This window comes from Heterocephalus glaber, unplaced genomic scaffold, assembly GCF_053883595.1.
Source record: "Heterocephalus glaber isolate CG9 unplaced genomic scaffold, H.glaber_assembly_v1.0 deba00000546, whole genome shotgun sequence".
NCBI classification, from domain to species: domain Eukaryota; kingdom Metazoa; phylum Chordata; class Mammalia; order Rodentia; family Bathyergidae; genus Heterocephalus; species Heterocephalus glaber.
In genome coordinates this window covers 11,135,294-11,155,907 of record NW_028258147.1, presented here as the reverse complement: position 1 = coordinate 11,155,907, position 20,614 = coordinate 11,135,294, and the positions used below count along the sequence as shown (strand labels likewise).

General features: G+C 38.6%; 1 protein-coding gene across 1 annotated transcript; it reads right to left on the bottom strand.

Moving 5' to 3' along the window:
• Nucleotides 1–314: 314 nt before the first annotated feature.
• On the bottom strand, nt 315–20,247 carry Gpr37 (G protein-coupled receptor 37). Its single transcript, XM_004856418.4, has 2 exons — nt 18,107–20,247; nt 315–1,613 (listed from the first exon to the last, which is right to left on the bottom strand). The coding sequence occupies exons 1-2, from the start codon at nt 19,118–19,120 to the stop codon at nt 795–797; spliced, it is 1,833 nt and encodes a 610-aa protein (XP_004856475.2). The 5' UTR covers nt 19,121–20,247; the 3' UTR covers nt 315–794.
• Between the last annotated feature and the right edge of the window lie 367 nt (nt 20,248–20,614).

Below are 20,614 nucleotides of genomic sequence, written 5' to 3'. Positions count from 1 at the left end.
TTAAAAAAAGATACTTTCTTCCTACTCTACCATTTATTCATATTTCATAAATATTCAGATGTAACTGTACATGTGTGTGAATATTAAAAACATAGTTTTGTTTTAAGATATAATATTGTTTTATGAGTCACGCATATAAAACAGTACTACTAACTAGGAAAGCTTTTTTATAACATAGTGGTTTCCTGCCTTAGAGGAGAACATAATATAAAACAGTAAGGCCAGTTTTAAATTGTGCATAGAACCAGTAATTTTGTCTTTAAGGCAATTAAAAAATTTATTGAATCTTGGTTAAAAGTAGATTGACAATGACATTAAAGAATAAAGTATAATTTATTTGGTGCTACTTTGTGAATGCCGCTAAGTACAAATCATTTCACAATATCAAATACAGTATACTTTCAGTCACAACTTAAACATAAAATAACTTACAAAACCACATAGCTATAATCAATATACAATAACTACATTTTTAAAAGAAAGAATTCTAGCCAATTAATTAAGTTAAGGTGCAGTAACTTTTTCCAAATAAAATATTAGCACCATACTAGATAAAATGATCTAAAACTATTGGCGTTCTGGTTCTTCTTCAATAACTAAATATAAACACTTTTTTTCAGAACACAAATATTAATTTGCAAAATCAGTTCTCTAGTAGTTAATAAGCATTTCTTTCTTTGCTTGCTTTTATTTATTTTTTGCATGTTTTCCTTGTAAGGAAAAAATACTAAGTAGAAATGTTCACAGGATATGAAAATCAAACAAACAGATCTGATCAAACCGAGTACTGCCTTTCAGCAATGAGTTCCAACCGAAGCAAAAGTGGACATCTCCCGGCGTATGGTGCTGAACGGTGAGAGCTCCAGCTCCGTGGTGTATTCATTGTCATTGTCATCACTGGTCACTGTGGAAGACTTCTGGATGCATTCCTCACAGCAACAGCAGCAGCACTCCATAAAGGCCCGGCTGAAGGGTTTGCAGAGACAGAAAAGTAGCACGGGGGTAACACAGGACTTAAAGAACAAAAGGAACTGGCTGATGATATTCAGGAGATCCATTGTCTGTTGTGAAACCCCGGTAGCCATATAGGCAGTGACAATGTTGCAAATATTTTCAGGAATGATGCAAAATCCATATAAAATGGTCAGGGCCACTACTGTGCAGTTCATCTGGCTTTCTAGTTGGATCTGTCGCTTGTTCCCTCTGGTGCTGGCTTTCTCTGCTTTGCGGATTTTCCTTGCAGTCACTAAAGAGCATGTGATGGTGAAAAGCGTGGGTAAACAAAAATAACAGCCAAAATACCACCAGAGCCTTGCACTGTCGTAGGTGAGGGCTAAAACATATATGGTGTCTGGTAAATTGGGAGAGATCTTTATAATACATCGTTCTGCAGGAGCTCTGCCACTAAACCCAAAATCCTCCTTGCTTAGCTGGCGGAGAACAACTTCTGGAAGTGCCAACAGTAAAGCGCCAACCCATATGACAGCAAGTTTGGCCGTTGTCGAAGAGCAGTTTTCGATCATTTCATAGTACATCTGTACGTTGGTGGCGGCACGAAAGCGGTCTATACACAGAGCACATAAGGTGAATGTAGTGACTCCCAGAGAGGCAACCTGTCGGGGACAGAGAACACATTCATCTGGGTGCTCTCTTTAAGATTAAAGAAGTAGATTATAAATACAGCAGAGAGAGAGAGAGAGAGAGAGAGAGAGAGAGAGAGAGAGAGAGGGAGGGAGAGAAAAGAGAGGGAGGCACAGACAGAGAGACAGAAAAACAGAGAGACAGAGACAGAGAGACCGAGAGAGATATTTCCAGGAATGAGGCATGGATAATGAATAGCTGGGTTGGTGACTTCAACTGAATCATTGTGAGCATAAAAATAGAAGAACGAAAAAAGTTGTAGTAGTTCAGGGATGATGTGTTGAAAAAAACAAGAATTTAGGGCTGGAAGCATCTATAAAGGTCACCTAGTCTATACTACTTTATTACGGATAAGAACTCAGAGACCCTAAGAATTTCAGTCACCATGAAAATGCCTGCCACCAGGAGATCTAGATAAGAGGTAAGAGTATGGGAGTATGTCCCATTTGCATTACTGAAAAGGATGTTTTCCAGCATGGGAATCAATAGTGTTCCTCACCTCACATTCAGGAAACACATAGGACTTTATTATCCTCAACAAGCTAGATGATTAGAGATGTTTCCCAATTTCTTTCAAATACAAAATAAAGGACAGTATTTTAATAGTATTTTCAAAGGCATACATTCATGAGGGAGAAAAAGAGCATTTCACTAGAGGCCAAAATCAATACAAAATTTCAAGCAGATCAGAAGTCCCCCACCTTTCCCTCATCTCCCTGTTATTGCACGTTATCTTTGGGGCATCTGCCTGCCCTATTGCGGATTTCAAGTTAGTTTTAGGTAGAAGGGGAGATCAGGTGTCCATGTCCCCAGAGACAAGAGACAAAGCTGGGTCAATGTTGGAACTAGGGGAAAGACCCAGTTTGGATTTGGAATTCCCCCAATACTGACATCTTTAGGAATGTAAAGGACATTTTTAAAAAGAGAGACAAGGGAGAAACTTGTAACTATAGGATCTGCCTGATAGAAGTCAGGGGTGAATGGTGGGGGAGGATTGGTGAATTCTGACCAAGGGCCTGAATTTACATGGCGTTAAGGCCAAAATTCACACCATCTACGTTGCTCAGAAAAATTCCAAATGGAACTTGAAATCATTCCAGGTATCTGGTAAACACAAGCATGTATCCTGTTTGAAAGAATGTACTTTATACCAGGCCTCAAATCCCATAAAGTTCAAGGGAACATGAATTCACAAAAACAGAAATCACTATATGCAAGAGACAATCAGCCACTATGGGCTATGTGCCAAAAGAAACAAATTACAGATGTTTACTTATTTGACAAGTTTACCAAATATAAAGAAATAAGAGATACTGGGGTCCGGGGATGTAGCTCAGTGGCACTGCCCCTGCCTGGCAAGCACAAGGTTGTGAGTTCGATCCCTGGTACCAAAAAAAAAAAGAGAGAGAGATACTGAAGAAAGACTTTTTAAGGTACACATAGGAAGAACCATGAAAATAGAAAGATACCAGATAGAATGACTAGATGATTATAACCACAGGATAATTTTGAATCCGAAAACACTGTGACACTGACCACATAAAGCACTGTGTCCACAAAGCATTGTTCTTAGATGCATATGCTCCAGACATTTAAATGAATCAGTAATTGTAGGTTAAGAGCCAAATATACATTCCTGTTTCTTTCACACAGAGATTTTCTTAGGAATATACATGCACTCTTCTAATGTAAATAAACTATCATTTACCTATAAATACTGAGCATGATGGATACATTCTAATGGGACACACAGATCCATACATAACACAAGCATTCATCTGCCAAATACCAATGCCCAGCACTGTACTTGATATTGGGGATATGGCAGGAACGAGGAGCAATCCCTTTCCTCCAGGAGATCATAGTCAACCAAAAGGAGGAAGACTGTTCTTGAAGTCACAAGATAAACAGAGAAGTCACCTGGGAGCATCAGATTGACTCAAATATTTTGAGGGAAATTTAAGTAATATTAGTGTTCAATAGCTGTAGTCATTATTTATGTATTTAAATAAGGACAATGTGTAGAAGGTAAAAATGTTAAAGAGCTTTCAGATAAAACATGATCCTAAAAGAAAAATCCTCAGGTGGAAGTAATGCTTTGAGGTCTGCCTGAGAAGCCAGAGTATGTGCATTCACTCTCCCCCTGCTTACTGGTGGCAGTATCTAAGAAATATAGGCATATCGGTTGTGGTAAACCTATGGCATTTGTGCCACAACCCTCTATGAGTTATTACTGAAAGTTCTAAAAGATTCACTGTTGCTGGTAGGTCAAGCTTGGCAAAAAGGCTGGGAAAAAGTGAGTATGCTAGTATCTAATTTTTTAGGACTCCATGGGATCATGTTAATAAAGGAGTACCATTTGCCATCCAATTTTAGTACTGAAAACATTTGTTGTTTATCTACTGCATTCAAGCTGTCACTGTCCTCAGAGCTATGGCATCTTGCTTTGTGGATTCTAAGAGTTGCAATGTCAAATATTTGCTCCTCTTCTTTCACATTACACATCACACTATATCTACTGGTTCCAATACAAAAAACATGGACATTACATCTATGCCATGGATAGTTTCATAACCATTAAGGTAGACAGTTTCAAAATGAGATATAAAAACAAAAAAGCATAAATGAAGTAAAATATGATTAAAGTTCTGGATCAATACAAATAAAGAGCTTACTGTTGGGCTTACAACCATAATTCTTTTTCTTCAAGAACTAATTTTTCAGAAAATCTTCCATAAACACCAGTATGAGAAAGAAAAAAGCATTTCTACATTCACCTTTTGAAAATTAACATTTCAAATTAATGAGCTGTTCATCTTGATGGAAATCTGTTTTGTACCTATACTGAAGTCTCAAAACAATTCTAAAGTTCAGGTCCACATTGTGTGATTGTCTTCTGATCATATATTTCTAACATCAATAATTGCCACATTGGAGAAATCTGAAAAGGGCCTGCCATTCATTACCCAAAGGTCTACATCAGACACTGTCATGTGGAAATTGCAGTAGTTTATTTTATACTTTTTTTTTTTTCAGTACAAAGAATCAAACCCAGAAGTGCTCTGCCACTGAGCTATATCCCCAAGCCTTTTGATTTTTTATTGGGAGACAGATCTTTCTAAGTTGTCCAGGCAGGATATGTTTGTCAAACTTTACATTCATATTTAAGTTTTTCAAATGTTTTGATTAATTTCTCTTAAGAATGTAAGACAAAAAAAATTCTCCAACTAGTAAATGTATGCAAATCTTCAGCAAGGCTTTCCAGACTTTTTGTTAAGGCAAATCTATGTGCACTGTGTCACTGTGTCATATCCTGAGTCACCTCACAAATATGAAGTTACTAAGGATTTAGGTTATGCATTCTTCTTATATTACGAATAACATTTCTATTAAAAGGAAAGCTCATAACAAAAATACTGGAGACTCAGAGAACAGGCAGTCTGTTAGAAGTGCACCAGATATATTTGTTGGTAATTTTTTATCATCATTTACAAAGAAGACACAATATACAAAGGATTGAATCTTCTCTACTAATCTCTTTAATTATAATTACAGGGATTTTCAAAAGTCTGGACCAATTATAATTAGTGGCTGCATTTGCATCCCTATGTCAAGTCATTTATAGTATTTCATGAGAGCAAATGTATGTGGGTGGTCATGTACTAAGATGGATGTGTTAGATTGCTGACTCCTTCACTATCAGAAGCTGTCCTGCATATCCATGCTTAATTAGAAGATGGTCCCTACTTTGAAAAGGAAAACATTTCCAGGTTCCTTATATTCCATCTATCTCTCCAGAAAACAAAAATCAGGGCAAATTTTAAGCAAGATATATATGTTACAACTTTTTACTCAGTAATTTTTATACTATAATTTATTTGAAAATGCTCAGTTCCTCAGACATAGTCCCAAAAGTTTTAGTATCAAGTTAGAAACTCAAACATATTTGATCTGCAGTTTTCTTGAGAAACCATGGAAGAGGGCAGGGAGAAATCACCTTCCCAGTTTGCATATACAAAATTCAGTAAGCTTTTTTACCCCCCTCTTGTTTTCCACTTGTTGCTCTGTGATAGCATTCTCTATAGTTAAGATCTAGCTAACAAAGGATGAGCAATTCAGAAAGGTCACCAGAATGGCGGATGATTGCTAAAAGAGCCAGTAAGGAAAGCAGAGCTAACCCAAATGCAGATAGCTCTTGCCACCCAGATGCCAATCCTAATCATCAGTTCTGCCCTGCTGCCACTGCCTGAAGTGTTACTTTAGATATTTTCTGTAAATGCACTTATGCACTAAATTTTATACTGTGAAAGAACAAAAAAGGGTGCAAAGGCCTTATCAGTATTTTCCCAAATTATTTTAGAAGGCTTTAATCTGTGTAATCTTTTAAATACAAATCTCAAAATTAATTGGTAGAACCCATCTGGATAAGGAATGCTGGCCTAGTTTCTGCTTACCTAAATATGAAATCTGCCCATGTAATTAAAATCTTAAATGTTGGAATAACATGAAAAGATTTCCATCACAATTTTTAAATATACTTATTTGTGTAAAGCTTATTAAAATTCTGCCAAGATGAATAGTGCAATTATATGCAATTATAAAACTGTATCATGAATGCTAGATATTTTGCATTTAATGACCATATCTGATTGCTAAAATTCAGTATCACTGTGAAATATGCTCCTGGGAGGAAAGCTGTTAAGCTTTGGCCTACATGGGTAGTTCTTTGAAGCAACATCCTGAGATAGAATGAGTAAGATGCAATCGCATATGAATTAAACTGTAATGGGAGGAATAATTAACATCAATAAAAGCAGAACTGTAAATACTTTTAATAGAATGACTATTAATTTTGAGAAGTTCAAGATGAGAGCAAAGCTAGAAGCAGATAATGTTAACTATTAGAGAAAAATATTGAGCATTTTGAGATTGGCATCAAAATCCAGAAATGGCAAGGGAATCAAAATAAACAACTCAAAGCTCGTTCTTTCAAACAAAAATGTTCTGCTGTCCTTTGTATCCCAAAGTAAGAACAATGCAGCTCCTTCAGCTTCTGTCCAGCAGACATCCAGAGCAGTAAGTCTTCAGGCAGCTGCAACCACCTACAGCGCTGCTCCAAGGCACAGGCCAGACACAGTGAAAGCGGAGGCCTGAGAGTTTACACAGCCAAGTGGCAGCCCCAGTGCCCATGTGTGGGATTAAGGGTCACTCTTCTTGATCACCCCAGTACTGCTGCTGTTTGCACTTCAGTCTCCTTATGGCTTTATTCCTTTGTTCTGAGTGGCAGAGTGCTGAATTAGCTCAGTGCTATATATATGTATATGTGCGTATAGGTGTGTGTACTTTTTAGAACCTATAAAATATATTTACAGGGAGTGGTGCTGCACACCTATGATCAATCACAGTGCTCCAGAGAACTAAGCAGGAGGATGCGGAGTTTAAGGACAACTTTAACTACATAGAAAGATCCTGACTCAGAAGTAAAACAAAACAAAACAAACAAAAACAAACATTATACTATGGTTGTTTCTAGGAACTACCATGAATAAGGAAGGATTTTGTCCTCAAAAATGTCTTGATTATCCCTCTCTTGCTGCCATGCACCTAACATGTAAGTTTAAATAGGGATTACTCATTAAGGTCTCTTGGATAGACCAGACTGCACAACTGCGGTGAAACTCCTTGATCTGGGATGTACTCATGAATGCTTGGAGACTGTAGTTCAGAATCACTGGTTTAGCAAGATTGGGAGACAAATGTAATTTCAAAATATCTCCTCAGAAAATTACTACAGTTGTCTAACTAGCTTCCCAACCTGATCAAATGGTAAAACTTTCTATGATATACATTTGTATTTCAAAGGGTATGATCTAATTCATTGCAAATATCATCTATTTCCTACTTAATCTATTAGGCTAGGATGACCTTGGGAATTGGGAGTTTAAGTTATATATTAGTAACCCAGCATAGTAGAGACTTGTAGTTTAAGACATGCATTTAAATCTGTGTGACACAAGAATAGTCCACAAAAGCAGGAGAACTTGAAGATCTCCCAGAATGCGGATCTTCATATGTTTTTTGTTGCTCCTGACATGCACAGTAACTCTTCCAAAGTTGTAAAAGATTTGCTCCTGTGTAGGGAAAAAATAGCCCCTAAAAGAAGATGATTCACCTCATATATTACTTCAGTCATTTACAGAATCATTTAAATTTTTCAATGAGTTACTTAAATTTTCTCTTGCATGGTAATGCATTCTAGGGATAAAGTTAATACTTTTGCTATATTTGCTAATTTGGAGATTTATAAAGTATTGAAGAATACACACTAATAATCACATATACTAAAAAACTGTTTCATTATATTTTGTACTTTAAATGTTTTACTAAAAGAACTAGACTCAATTTTAAAAGTTTATTACTAATCTCAGTCAAGATACTACTGAATTAAGTTAATGACTATATTCAGTTCATATTCAGTACTCTGACAGGTGAGTTCTCATCTTCCCTTGCCTTTGTATCCTTAATAAGGACCAAAGTAATATTTATTTTTTTCTTTATTGTGGACCCCGAGAAGACAAATCACTGGAGAGAGAAAATAGAAAGCTAATAGTTGAATTTGAAAATACAGTAGAAGTTTTGAGAATAACTTCTAGAAGTACTTTCCAAATCTTGTTACAGAAAAAAAACTAACAAAAAATACTAGTCTGATCATGATAATGAAGCAGCACAAATACAGCCACCCACAAGGAAACATTGAGTTCTTCAGCTAGTTCCTTATCACCACAGGCATGATCAAATTCAAAGAAATTCACCCCAGTATTTCTGAGATCCATTTAAGACAGCAATTTTATACTGCCATTGGAAAATGAATCCAGCCATCGAGGTTTGTGACAACACTGACTTTGGGGAAAGACTCAGGGTGAAACTATCACCTTCCATTATTGGGAAAAAAAAGTACTGCTTTTTCCATTACAAGTTAGGTCAGTATTTTCTTTGGTGTCTGTTAAAAATAAAACAAACAAAAAGAAACCAATAAGGCAAAACATTTAGTAATTAATATAGAAAGCATAATTTATAAATAAAGATATAACTGGATTTCTTTGTTCCCATTATTCAAGTGTCTAATTCAATGCAAATATCAGGGCTTGGGGAAAATTGGGAAATATATTTACTTTGTCCTACATCAAATTCTTATTCACTCAAAATGAAATGAAGAAAGAACATACAAATACTATATGAAAACAACCTGTGTCTTAGCTATTGATCCAGTTCTTCAAAGCTTGCTGCAGACAGGGAATGAAGAAACTATTAAGAATGAGAGTAATCTGTGAAACAGACAACACATCATCTAACGTACAATACAACTTTATAAAACAGATGAAATAAACCTGGTAGGAAGCAATGACACCAGTGAGGCAGAGAAAAAAGACCAATGTACCTCTAAGCAAAATGTGTTCATGTGAAATTGAATCTCCATGCTTACGAAAAGTGAAGTGACTGGGATACACTAATTTTTATAAAATAGGAAAATTTCTAACCAAGGTCATGACAACTGCACTCTTCTCTAACTTCTATTTTACATCAAAACTGTTTAATGCAACTATTTATGTGTTGTCCTTTGATTACAAGTAACCCTCCCTCAGAAACAAGGGCATTATTGTTAAGGGAACCCATTCATTAGGGCCATGAATGATAATCTATTATAAGTCAGTGGTTACAGGACTAACAACCAATCAGGGAAAATGCAGGATAACTCAAGATAGAATTTTCTCTGCAACTCTAAAGGGTTTGAGCCAGCATGCCTCTGGCTTCCATTTCCATTTTCCACAACCTTCTTCCTTGCAGCACTCCAGGGCAACTTCCCCATGGAAACAGTACTGCTTTGAGCACCATTAGGGAAAGCATGTTTATCACAGTGCTGTGAATAAGATGACCTTTATCAAAAGGTCTTCATTTCAGAATGCAAGCAGATGACATGGCAGTGCACATGTCGAATCATGTTTCCAAGCTGAAAACAGAGAGCTGGGAGAGTTACCTCACCCTTTACAATCATGCACACATCTCTATAATGAAACAAAGTTCTTCATGGCCAATCTTTCACTAAGAGAAGGCTTCTCACCTTTCTTAACATTACCGATATTTAATCGGACAATCTATATATAATAAATACTCATTTATGTCTATTACATGAAAAAAGATTTTAAAGCCAATATTTTGAAGGCATTAACTATCAATTGTAATTTTGCCTCATTTTTACCTTTTCTTTTACTTAAGCTTACTAACATGTTTATATTTATTTAAACAGTAATTAAATCTATTTTAAACTACTATATATACCAGCCCAAAACTTGTCTTGATTTCACGAATCGTTTTTTCCCCTTTATAGTTCCAGCTTCATCTAAGGCTTCTTATTGAATATGACTTTGGCAGCACAATATATTTCTTTCTTTTCTTTTTTTTTTTTTTTTTTTGGTACCGGGGATCAAACTTAGGTCCTTGCTCTTGCGCAGCAGGCGGCAAAACTGCTGAACTAAATCCCCGGCCCCTACAATATATTTCTAATGTAGTTAAAAATGTTCATTTAAATATAACTTGTCTAACATTGTAATTTAACTATGAATCAATCAAATGTCCATTATACAAAAATGTAAAGAAGCATGGTCTGTAACATTTGTCCAAAGAAATAAGCTGCCAATTGGAATTAAACAGTCTAAAGAACTTTTTATATTCCATATGTATTCTCAGTAATTAGAAATTTCAAAATGAAGTAGTTCCTCTAAAGTCATAGTCCATTTTTCAATCCTTGGCATTAGTATGATCTCGCTAATCAATCATCACATGACCTGGTATTTCAGCTTGTATACCTGGGGGTTCTAATTAGTATCCAAAGAGTACTAACAAATTTTCACCTATTTCACTTTGTTACCTATGACATTGGTTTGTATGAAAGTGTACCCAAACTAAAAACAAAATTTTTTCTACTTGGGTAATTATGATTTGAAAGATAGAGAAAATCATCTTTTTTTCTGATGAAGTTTCTCAGCTGTAACCAAAATTCCACCATTAGTAGTCTGCCGTAGAAGTACACTTCCTTCATTCAATCCTCTTATTATAAAAGTCAAACATTTCTAAATTTCACAACTCAACGTGAATTAACAGATGCTCTTCCTCTAAGAGAGAAATTTGAACAAAGAAGACAGTAAAGTAGGGGAAGGGACTCTGGAGGGGAAGAGTACTGATAGGAACCTATTTTGGGAAAGAGTGACAACCCAAGGAGGCTATTTTGTAAGTAGTCATAAACCTACTGAGAAGAACTCATTCCAGACAGGGATCAAATCAATGACCTTGGGTTCAATAATGCTATGAACCATCTACATGTGCAGACAGATAATGCAGAAAGTTATCACAAATTCACAAACCACAGGTGTTTAGTCTCGAGAGTAAGCCCAGCACTGACAGTATACCCTGTGTTTTATGAAAATCTTATGGGAAATGTCTGCACCTAGTTTGAAAATAAGAAGACTCCCGTATTTTAGGTTGCAGTATTCTCATTCTTCACTTTATTTTGAAATTTTAGATGACATCATCTCTTCTGCCATGAAAAATACTATTTTAATTAAGATATTTAAGAGTTGGCCTTGGCAACATAGTTGAGTTAATAATGTGACCTTGACAGGTCAATTTTTGGGAGATGAAATGACAGGAGCATCCCTGAAAGAAAGAAGTACACTGTTAAGAGACAGACCTCAGTGCCCTGCAGCCTGTCCATCTCTCTACTCCAACAGTCTACATATCAGACACTGACCCATGTACTTCCAGTGGAACACTGAAATCCAGTTGCAGGACATAAGACTGTCATTAAAGATGCAAGAATTCCAGAAGGTGCATGCTGCACTAGCACAAAGAGCAAGGGACCCACTCAGCCTTAGGCAGACTCACTGGCTCAGATCTGTTTTACTTTTGCAGACATATTTGCTTCCTTTTCTCTGTTGAAGGATGTTTTGCTGATACACTCAGACCCCTTGGAAGAAGTCAAGAACTCAGGTTAAATCACCTGGGTGTGAGCTTGAGATATGAATCCAATTCTTGGTAGTGTCCGTTCATTACACTTCCCTTTCACACATTCGACGGTAGCATCTATGGTATCTCCCTTGACAGCCTTCCTCCCTAGTTTCTAGGTCAAATTAAATACTGTGTAATTTGAGATTTTTAGAAAAATTTTAAAAACTCAACTTAATGTACTATCATTACGTTGTTAACTATGCAAAGAAAAATTTGAAATATGATTTACTTAATGTCCTTATAGCTTAAACACTAATGATTGCAAAGCAGAGATTATTATTTTAGGCACTGACACAAACTTGGTATTTTAAAAGAAATTTCTAGGTAGGTCTCATCAGCTAAATTATCTTGTCAATTGTTTTGATGGCATTCCTATCTCAGGAAAGGTAAAGAAAATTAGAAAACAAATATTAAAATATTTTTTTTCTTGTAACTTTCCATCATGGATCAAGGTTCTATAGGCATTTATTTTATTTTATTTTTTTGTTACTGGGGATCGAACTCAGAACCTTGCACTTGTGAGGTAGGCGGCAGAATCACTGAGCTAAATCCCCGGCCCTCTATAGGCATTTATAAAGACTAGTAGTAAGAATATAATTTGTAAGACTTATAAGGAGCATGGTGTTCATTTGAATTTTTCCATCTTTGGTAATAACTATGTGTAATTGTGAGCTGATTCATCCTAGGGCCATTCTTGAACTTCCTCTGCTTTGTTGGAACCTCTGTTATACTATTTGTCATGTTGTAGAGCACAACTGACTTTAATAACAGTAACTCATCTATGATAGTCATCTTTGGAAAACTTTTGCCTCTTATCTTCCCATCTCTTTCTGCCCACTCCTAACAGTGCCTGTCATTGAAGGAAAGCTCAATAAATGTGTGATGAATGAATGGATGGTGACTCAATGCGTGCATGATGATATATATGAAAAAAGATTATAGAAAATAAATTATTCACACAATTCCTTTGTCAGTTAGTGGGTGCTACTGTTTCATATATAATTCTTAAAAGCTAAATGTCAGCTAATGTATCTATAGGGAAAGTAAACAAAATAGATGTTCCTGTCCATACTTCATTGGCAAGCTTTAGAAGAGGAAATGTCTTCATTAAAATCAACAGTTAACTTTTTAAAGTCTGAATATCACAGTTTTTAGTTTTTACGTAAGATCCAAATAGAAACTTTCTTTCCTGCTGGTCATCGGCTAAATATTTTCACTTCCATGAAAAGTAGAAAATGATTACAAAAGGATTAATGGGGGAAGTCATAAAATATTTGTTAAGCACCATTCCCACATATTGAGTCCAGAGAATATTATTAGTAGCTTTCAAATTGCTCATAAACCTGCATGTTTCCAATTAAAAGACCATCAGAATATCTAATAGCTAATCCACCACTCAAGTGAATTTAGCATCTTCTATGATGAATGTGCTATAAGTTGAATGTACGGATTCTAGGGAAATCTGTGTAGGATCTCATAGCTATATGATGATACCACGTTCAGCCTCCAATGCCCTCCTTTCTGACTCTACAGTGCTACTATAACTTAAGGCAATGAAAGAGGCATTTGTTCCACTAAGTTTAAAATTGGTATTTGTAAAACCATTGCAGAGGTTGGCTTTTTCCATCAGAAAAGATTCTAGATTTGTCACAAATCATCCCTGGAGCAGAGACCCTGGTGAGATGTATTCCCTTTATTTACCCTTCATCCTTACACAGGAATCTTGTATCTCAATGAAAAAAAAAAAAAAAGATAGATCTGTGATTGTATTAGCTCTAATTGAAGGCTTCTGTCCTACTATGTAAGTTCTTTAAACTAAAGAGGAGCCTAGATCATTCAAAGTCCCCAGTTGACATCCAGAGAGAGAGAGAAATTTTGGCATTGAGTCTGGATCATGAGATGTACTGACATTGAATGGCTTCCGTTCATCCAGTAATGAGCAAAGAGCCATTCTAGTTGCCATATTCAATGCTTGGATTACTTGGCTTTAAATATTTGTTAGATCCTTAAGTAAATGATGTGGTAGAGAACTTCTCCATCATTCCTCTGGAATCCGCACTCAGGCCTCCATATTCATTACAGACAAACACACAGAGAGACAGACACACATCACATCACTTCACCTCACATCACACCACACACACACACACACACACACACACACATTGTAACTATTTTTTTTAAAGCACAGGGTTTTTTTCTAGTGCCTTTATGATAAACAATTTTGAAATGCTGTATCCTTCATATTGGTCTCTGTCCATCCAAATTCTGTTCTCTCCTATTCCCACTTTTCCTCCTATTACATTTGTCCTTGGTCTTTATGAGATTTATCACAAAGACACCATAATCCTAGAAGAGAAAAGAAGTTATCTATAACAACAGTTCTCAGAACATTGCCAAGTAAGCCATGTTAAGAACTTTTGATAGACGTTGTCCTCATGCCTTAGGCCAGTAAGATAAAATCAATAGAAGAATTGAATGGAAATTGTAGTCTGTAGTTTCTGCTGAAAAAAATATCTCCTGTTTTTCTATACAAACCCAACTTTCCTTGGATCATAATATCCAAGCTGAAGAAAGCAAAAAGCAATAGAAAGGAGGAAGAAAAGGAACAGGAGGAGGAGAAAAAAGAAGAGAAGGAGGGAGAGAAAAAATGGGAAACAAAAAGAAAAATGTGTATAAAATTGTAAATAAAGAAAAGTTTAACAATAAAATTATTTTGAAAAGGGCTAATTACCTTTCTGGAAATGATAAATCTTATATTATAAATCATGAAGAGTATGTATGGTTGGGCCGGGGATTTAGCTCAGTTGTTCTGTCACCTGCCTTGCAACCACAAGGACCCTAGTTCGATTCCTGGTACCAAAAAAAAAAAAAGAGTATGTATGGTTAAATTTTTAAAAAGGAGAACCATCAATGAATGGAATAAATACAAAGTGAAGAAAAGGAAATATTTAGAAACATGGAAAAGTGAATAGCAAATGTTTTTTAGAGATCTTGAGGTAAAGGAGAAATGAATGAGAGGTGGAGATTTGGGAGAACATCCTAACAAGTTTAACATGCCTGTAATAGGTAAGACACTATGTGATTTTAAGAACGTAACATGCAACCTGTATAACTTTATTTGCTGATTAAAATAATCATGTTTGACATATTAAAATGTATCGTTGTCTCATGTTACAATTTTTAAAAAATAATCAGCTACCAACTGTTGAATTTACTATATGTTTATGAGAAATAAGATGAAAAGTCACAAATTTTGTCACGTAGCAAATGATATCAACTGGCCTTTCAGGTTTGGGGCCTATTGAATAGGTTCAATACTGCCATTCAATACTGAATGGCAAAAGTAATACTTTTTTTTCTGTTTAATAGATATAGAAATATTTTTTAAAAATGCTAAGGAGCAGAAAGGGAAAATAAACCTCTCTAAATCCAACTTTTGCCTCATAGGTATTTGTCTAATAAGAAAAATATCAACATGAAATATTTAGGTTAAGTATCTGCTTGCCACTGGTTAACTATATTTGCTTAGAATGGTTATTTCCCTTCTCTGAGCCCTGAGTTTCATTATTAAAATGAATGAACTCCATTAGAATTTGTCTGTTTCTAATTTAACATGGCACTTGAAAACCACAGAAGCAGATACTGTGGTTCTCCACCCAAAATGCTCCCTCCCAAAGTTCTTTAGGAATGAGGCATTGCTTCTTCCTTTATCTCTGGAGTGGTTAAAGTTCTTACAGGCATCCCACTCTAGGAATTGACCTGGATCAAAGAGAGCCACCTACTTCAAGATTATGCCCTGTTCCTGGTAGTAACTTGTAACCAGTGAATAGTTCAGTGACAAAGATAAAGTCTGGCCCTCTTAGCTCAATTCAGGACATCTCTACCTGGCCACCTCAGCCCTACAGTTGTTCATGGCATCAACTGAGGTCTTTGTGGCAACCACAGCACAGTTTAATTTCTTCCTCGTTCCAATCCTTCTTCCTTTAGAAATTCTTAGGGATTCCCTAACAGGTGTTGAGCCTGAGAGTATGCCCCAGTAAACTTCATGTCCAATAAATCTCCACCTCAGGGTCTGTTTCTTCAGGAATCTGACATGGGACAGGCATTAAATCTCTGTTAATTTCTGTGAAAATAGCAGTGCATCCTGGAAGTAGAAATGTTTTATTTTGAAATTTAGATTGTTGTTCTAGTAATGAGGAATTATAAATCTGATACTATTTTCTAATAATTATATCTGTAAAAAATGCTGAATGTTATAAAATTATTTGTTAGCAATAAAAGTCTGGTAGGAATATAGAAATGCTACATGTTAAGATTGTCAATCACTCCTGTAACAATAAAAAGTATATATTATTTAAAATGTATAATTTTTCCAAAAAATTGAATTTTTTAAGTCTTTCTTCTCTAGGAAACATAAAGCCTAAAACCAATAACTGAGAGAGGGATATAAAAATGGGAGAAAACTAAAAAACTAAGACAAAACTAAGACAGGGATTTTATTAACCGTAGAAGTGAAAACAAAATATTCATCAGAACCAGAAAATTAAGTCAAATACAAATAGAAGAAAGTACCAATACATTTTTTAAAACCCTCAGAACTAGCGAGAAAGAAAATTAAAACAAATCATAATAAATGCCACTGCTTGACACTTTCAGATCTTACAAAGCTAAACTAAATTTTTATATTCTTTCCTGAATTTGATGAGTTTTTTCATTAAAAGTTTCTTTCAAGAACTTTTATTCTCTCCCCAGTTTTTTTCTTCTGCCAAGTCCCTATTGTTTTTCCACCTAACATATAAATGTCTACATGTCCAGTACCAATAGTTTTCAGTGAGACAAGCCAATACATTTATTTCTTATTGGAATACCTTCCCTGTTCACCTCAGAGTTTACTTTTGGATAATTTCTGCATCAGTCCATTTTTCTGTGTTATTCAAATAAACAATCAGAGAAATCCTAAACTGAGATTGACTTTGAGAAGGCATTTAACAGTCAGACACATATTCTCTAACATAAATTCAATCACCTCCTCCCCAGTTCAGAAATGAACTATCTCCCGAACAAATGTAGATGTTGCAGAGATATTTCAGCCTTGGCAACCAGGACATTGTGGATCCTAGTAAAGTAGCAACAGCTGATTTTGTAGCCATGGAATGATTCTGCATCTGATCCCTGTCAGGATAACAGAGGGTCTTATTTACAGTCTCTTGCTTTGGTTCTTCTAAGTAGGTACTGTTTTCTGTTTACTTATCCTCTAGCTTTAGGCCCAGGAACAATGTTGAACACACTGTCACTGGCCCTGGTGCCAGACTGGATCAGGGGCTCTGGAATATTTACAGTTTCCCTTCTTCTGCTTCCATAAAAGAAATGGACAGTCTGAAAGAAGAAAATCAAGGGCCAGCTGGCTGAAAACACAACTGGCAGCAAGATGCTTGGGCCTCTTCCAAGAGCTGGTGTTTCAAGAGAGGCCATTTAAAGAGTAAATTCCAAACTATCACAGTAACTGTCCAGAACACTAGCTCTAAGAAAAAACAGTAAAACCTTAGTCAAAACAATTTTCATTTCCAAAGTTTGGAATTCCTTTGCCCTAAAGAATTTACTAGTCTTGGAGTAAATCCCTTCAAATAGCCAACTCTTTATACCCACAATAAAGGACAAATATGTACTGGACATTTTGAGAATGTTAAACAGATTTCATGCCATGGTGGCCAAAGTCTTATTTTTTGCTTATATTCATTCATACAAAAATAATAAAAATTTTAAGAAATTGAGAAGAAAAAAAGAGAAACAAGAAATGATCTAAGAGTTTAGATGGAATAACCTGGAAGCCAGCCAAACACAACTAATTTGAGAGGTTGTTAATATATTAGAAGACCAACTGACAAAGAAAGATTTTCTTTTTGTTTAATTGTTACTCTAACTTTTGTATTTAAAAATGCAATAATCTTCCTGAAGAAGAGGTAGATCACAGTGAAGCATTAGAAATCTAGTAGATAAGTGCTACTTTTTTTTCTTGCTAGGCTCTGATACGGGCAACCATGGGCTCGCCATTATTTAATCCCAGAATCTCTGTTGGGTGCTAAATCAAGAAATACACACAGCACCATATTCAGAGAGAAAAATCTATAATCCAAACAATTGTGTACATCATGAGATCATCATTTTTTGGATATCCCAGAAGCGCATGAATTTGAAAGTGATTTGAAAGTGATTTAGCAAAGCTGTCTCTTTTTTTATATGTAAACACATACATACACAGAAGATTAGAAAGAGAAAAGGAGGAGGGACCCAGAGAAAAAGCCAAGGTTCAGCCAGGTAGGTGGCCCATCGGGAGTCTTTGATGCTATAATCCTGGAATAGACAAAGCCAGTGGTCTGAGACCCCCCCCCCAAGGTGTTACCTCGATATAGGGCACGATCTTGCAGGAAAAGTCCTCCAGCAGCCACTTCTTGGTCAGCTCATGGAAGATGACAAGTGGAAGGCAGAAGAAGATGATAAGAAAGTCCCAGAAGGCCAGGTTGGCCAAGAGGGAATTGGAGATGCTCCGCATGTAGTAGTTATGACACACGATGCACATCACCGCCAGGTTGCCAATGATGCCAGTCCCAAAGATCACCACTGATAAACACATGACCGCGTAGGCTCCGTAGGACTCCTGGGTCAGCGGGTAGAAGGGGTTCTTCAGTCTCACGCGCCGGTTGGTGCTGTTCCCCCGGCCTGGACCCCCGCGCTCGTGTACATCTTCACTCGAGGATCCATTCTGGGGTAGCGCCCTGCCAGGGGGTGCAAGTGTCCGCCCTTCATGGACCGCGGGTCCACTGACGGACTTGGGTGGGGGGTTGTGGTGGGAACTCCGGGGTTTCCCAGCTCTCCCCGGCCAGTAAAAAAGATCACTGGCTCCGGGTTCCGTTTTCACATTCTGCTCCTGACTGCTCCAGGAAATGCTAGCCCCTCTGGAACTCCTCTCTTCCTCCTCTGAGGCCTGAAGGAGGAGTTGGAGGGCCACGGGGTCCCCTCTCCCTAACTCTCCAGGGTGCTCCTGACCCCGGCCGCTTTTCCACTTCCAGGCGCCAGGTGCAGGTCCCGCGGGCCCAGCTGCCGACGCCTCCGCCCCTCCGCCCGCACCTGGGTCACCGCCTGTGGTTGCCCGGAGGTCCCAGGAGGGCGCTGCGCGCACCGCCGCCTCCGTCTCCTCCCGGGGCAGCCGGACTCGCAGAGCGTCTCCGGCAGAATGTCCCGGTCCCCAGGCATCCCTGTTGCGGCGTTGGGTCAGTGCAGGTGAACAGCTCTCCCCCAGACAAGTTTCATTTCTGGCCACAGGAGCAAACCCAAGGGCAGAAGAGACAGAAATCTTGAGCAATAGTAGAAGCAGAAGCCGCGACGTGCGAGCCAGGAGTGCGCCCTGATCCCTCATGGCTTGGCGAGGGCGCACCCGGCAGCCTCGCGGTCTTTCAGATCCCACACCTGCTGCCTAACTTGCTGCTGAGAGTTAGACACATGTCCCCCACTCACCCACGCCTGGGCAGCGGGAGATTAGGGGAAAGCAGGGGGCCGGTCTTGGGGTCACACCCACCTTACAATCCTTCCTCTTTCGACGTCCTGTGCATGTCTCAGCCACAACCAATCCAAGTTCTGTGTACCCACAAGCGTCGGAGAGGGAACGGCTACTCCGGGTGGGTGGCTGACCTTGAAAAGTTGCAACCAACACCTGATTGTTGATTAATGTTGAGACTGAACGAAGTCCGGACGAAGCCCCACGCTCCTCCCTGCCTTTGGGTAGTGGTTGCCTTCTTCGTTACAGTTGCTCTGCCTATTTACATCCTCTCGATACTGTTTTATCCAGTTCCAAGCCTCTGTCTCTAGAGAGAAAGAAAAACAAGTCCTCCTCCCCCAGATGAATGGCAGCCACGATCCAGTCCCCTGATCACTGGAAACAGGTTGCAGTCAGACGCAGGGCCGAAAAGGGAAAAGTCTTGTCCCACCGAACCCCAGTGATTCTAAGGGCTACTGATGTCAAGAAGAAGCCAGATTCTAAACCCACAACCACTGTCAAAGTTGCTTGTCCAGCAGCTCAAAGATGACGAGGGGGCGGCACAGGCTGCAAGGTCGATTGCCCCAGGGGAGAAGGGAGTCGCTGGGCGCAGCGGAGGAAGAGGGTGCTGGCCCTCAGTGGACTGTGTCGCCAGAGGAGCTCGTCCCTCCCACCGCGGGCGCAGCCCCTGCGGAGCGTGTGGTGCCTGGAACCGCCGCGGGCGAGGCAGTGCCTGGCCGGGAAGGGGGAGGTGGCCCGGTGTTTCCCCGCAGCTCCAGCCACTGCGCGCGCCCGCGTGCCCGAAGCTCCGCTGTTTGCCTCCTCCCTCTTCTCTTCCTCCACCAAGGGGCGATTCTGGCGTGTGGGGCACGGGATCCCCTGATGGTTTATCACTCACTAAACCCACGCACGTTTCATTCAAGCCATTTGGAGCAGAGAGGGAACGACAGCGAAGGAGCGGAGCCTCCCCGACTGTTGGGCCTGGGGGATGAACTCCCAGGTTAATTCCCCAGATAGAGGAACCAGCCTAACCGGTCCCGGGGCGGGGCTGGGGAGGGGAGCTGGGAGGAGTAGGGGACGGAAAGCTGGGGACCCGGAGGGAGGAAAGGGTGAGAGCCGCGAAGGCGGTGCGCATCCCCAGGCCTTAGACCTCAGAGAGTAGTAAAGTAAGGCGTCCAACTCCAGATATTACCCAGGGCTGAGACCCGAGCGGAGAGGATTCATCCAGGGAGAACGAGAGGGGGATGCAAAACAGGAGCAGCCAGGATGTACCACTGCCTTTATCACTGACTTAGGACGCATCCTACCAAGGGTTACTTCCAACCACCCAGAGCACAAGAAGTTTTGTTTGGTGAAGTCCAGAGAAATGACAGGAGG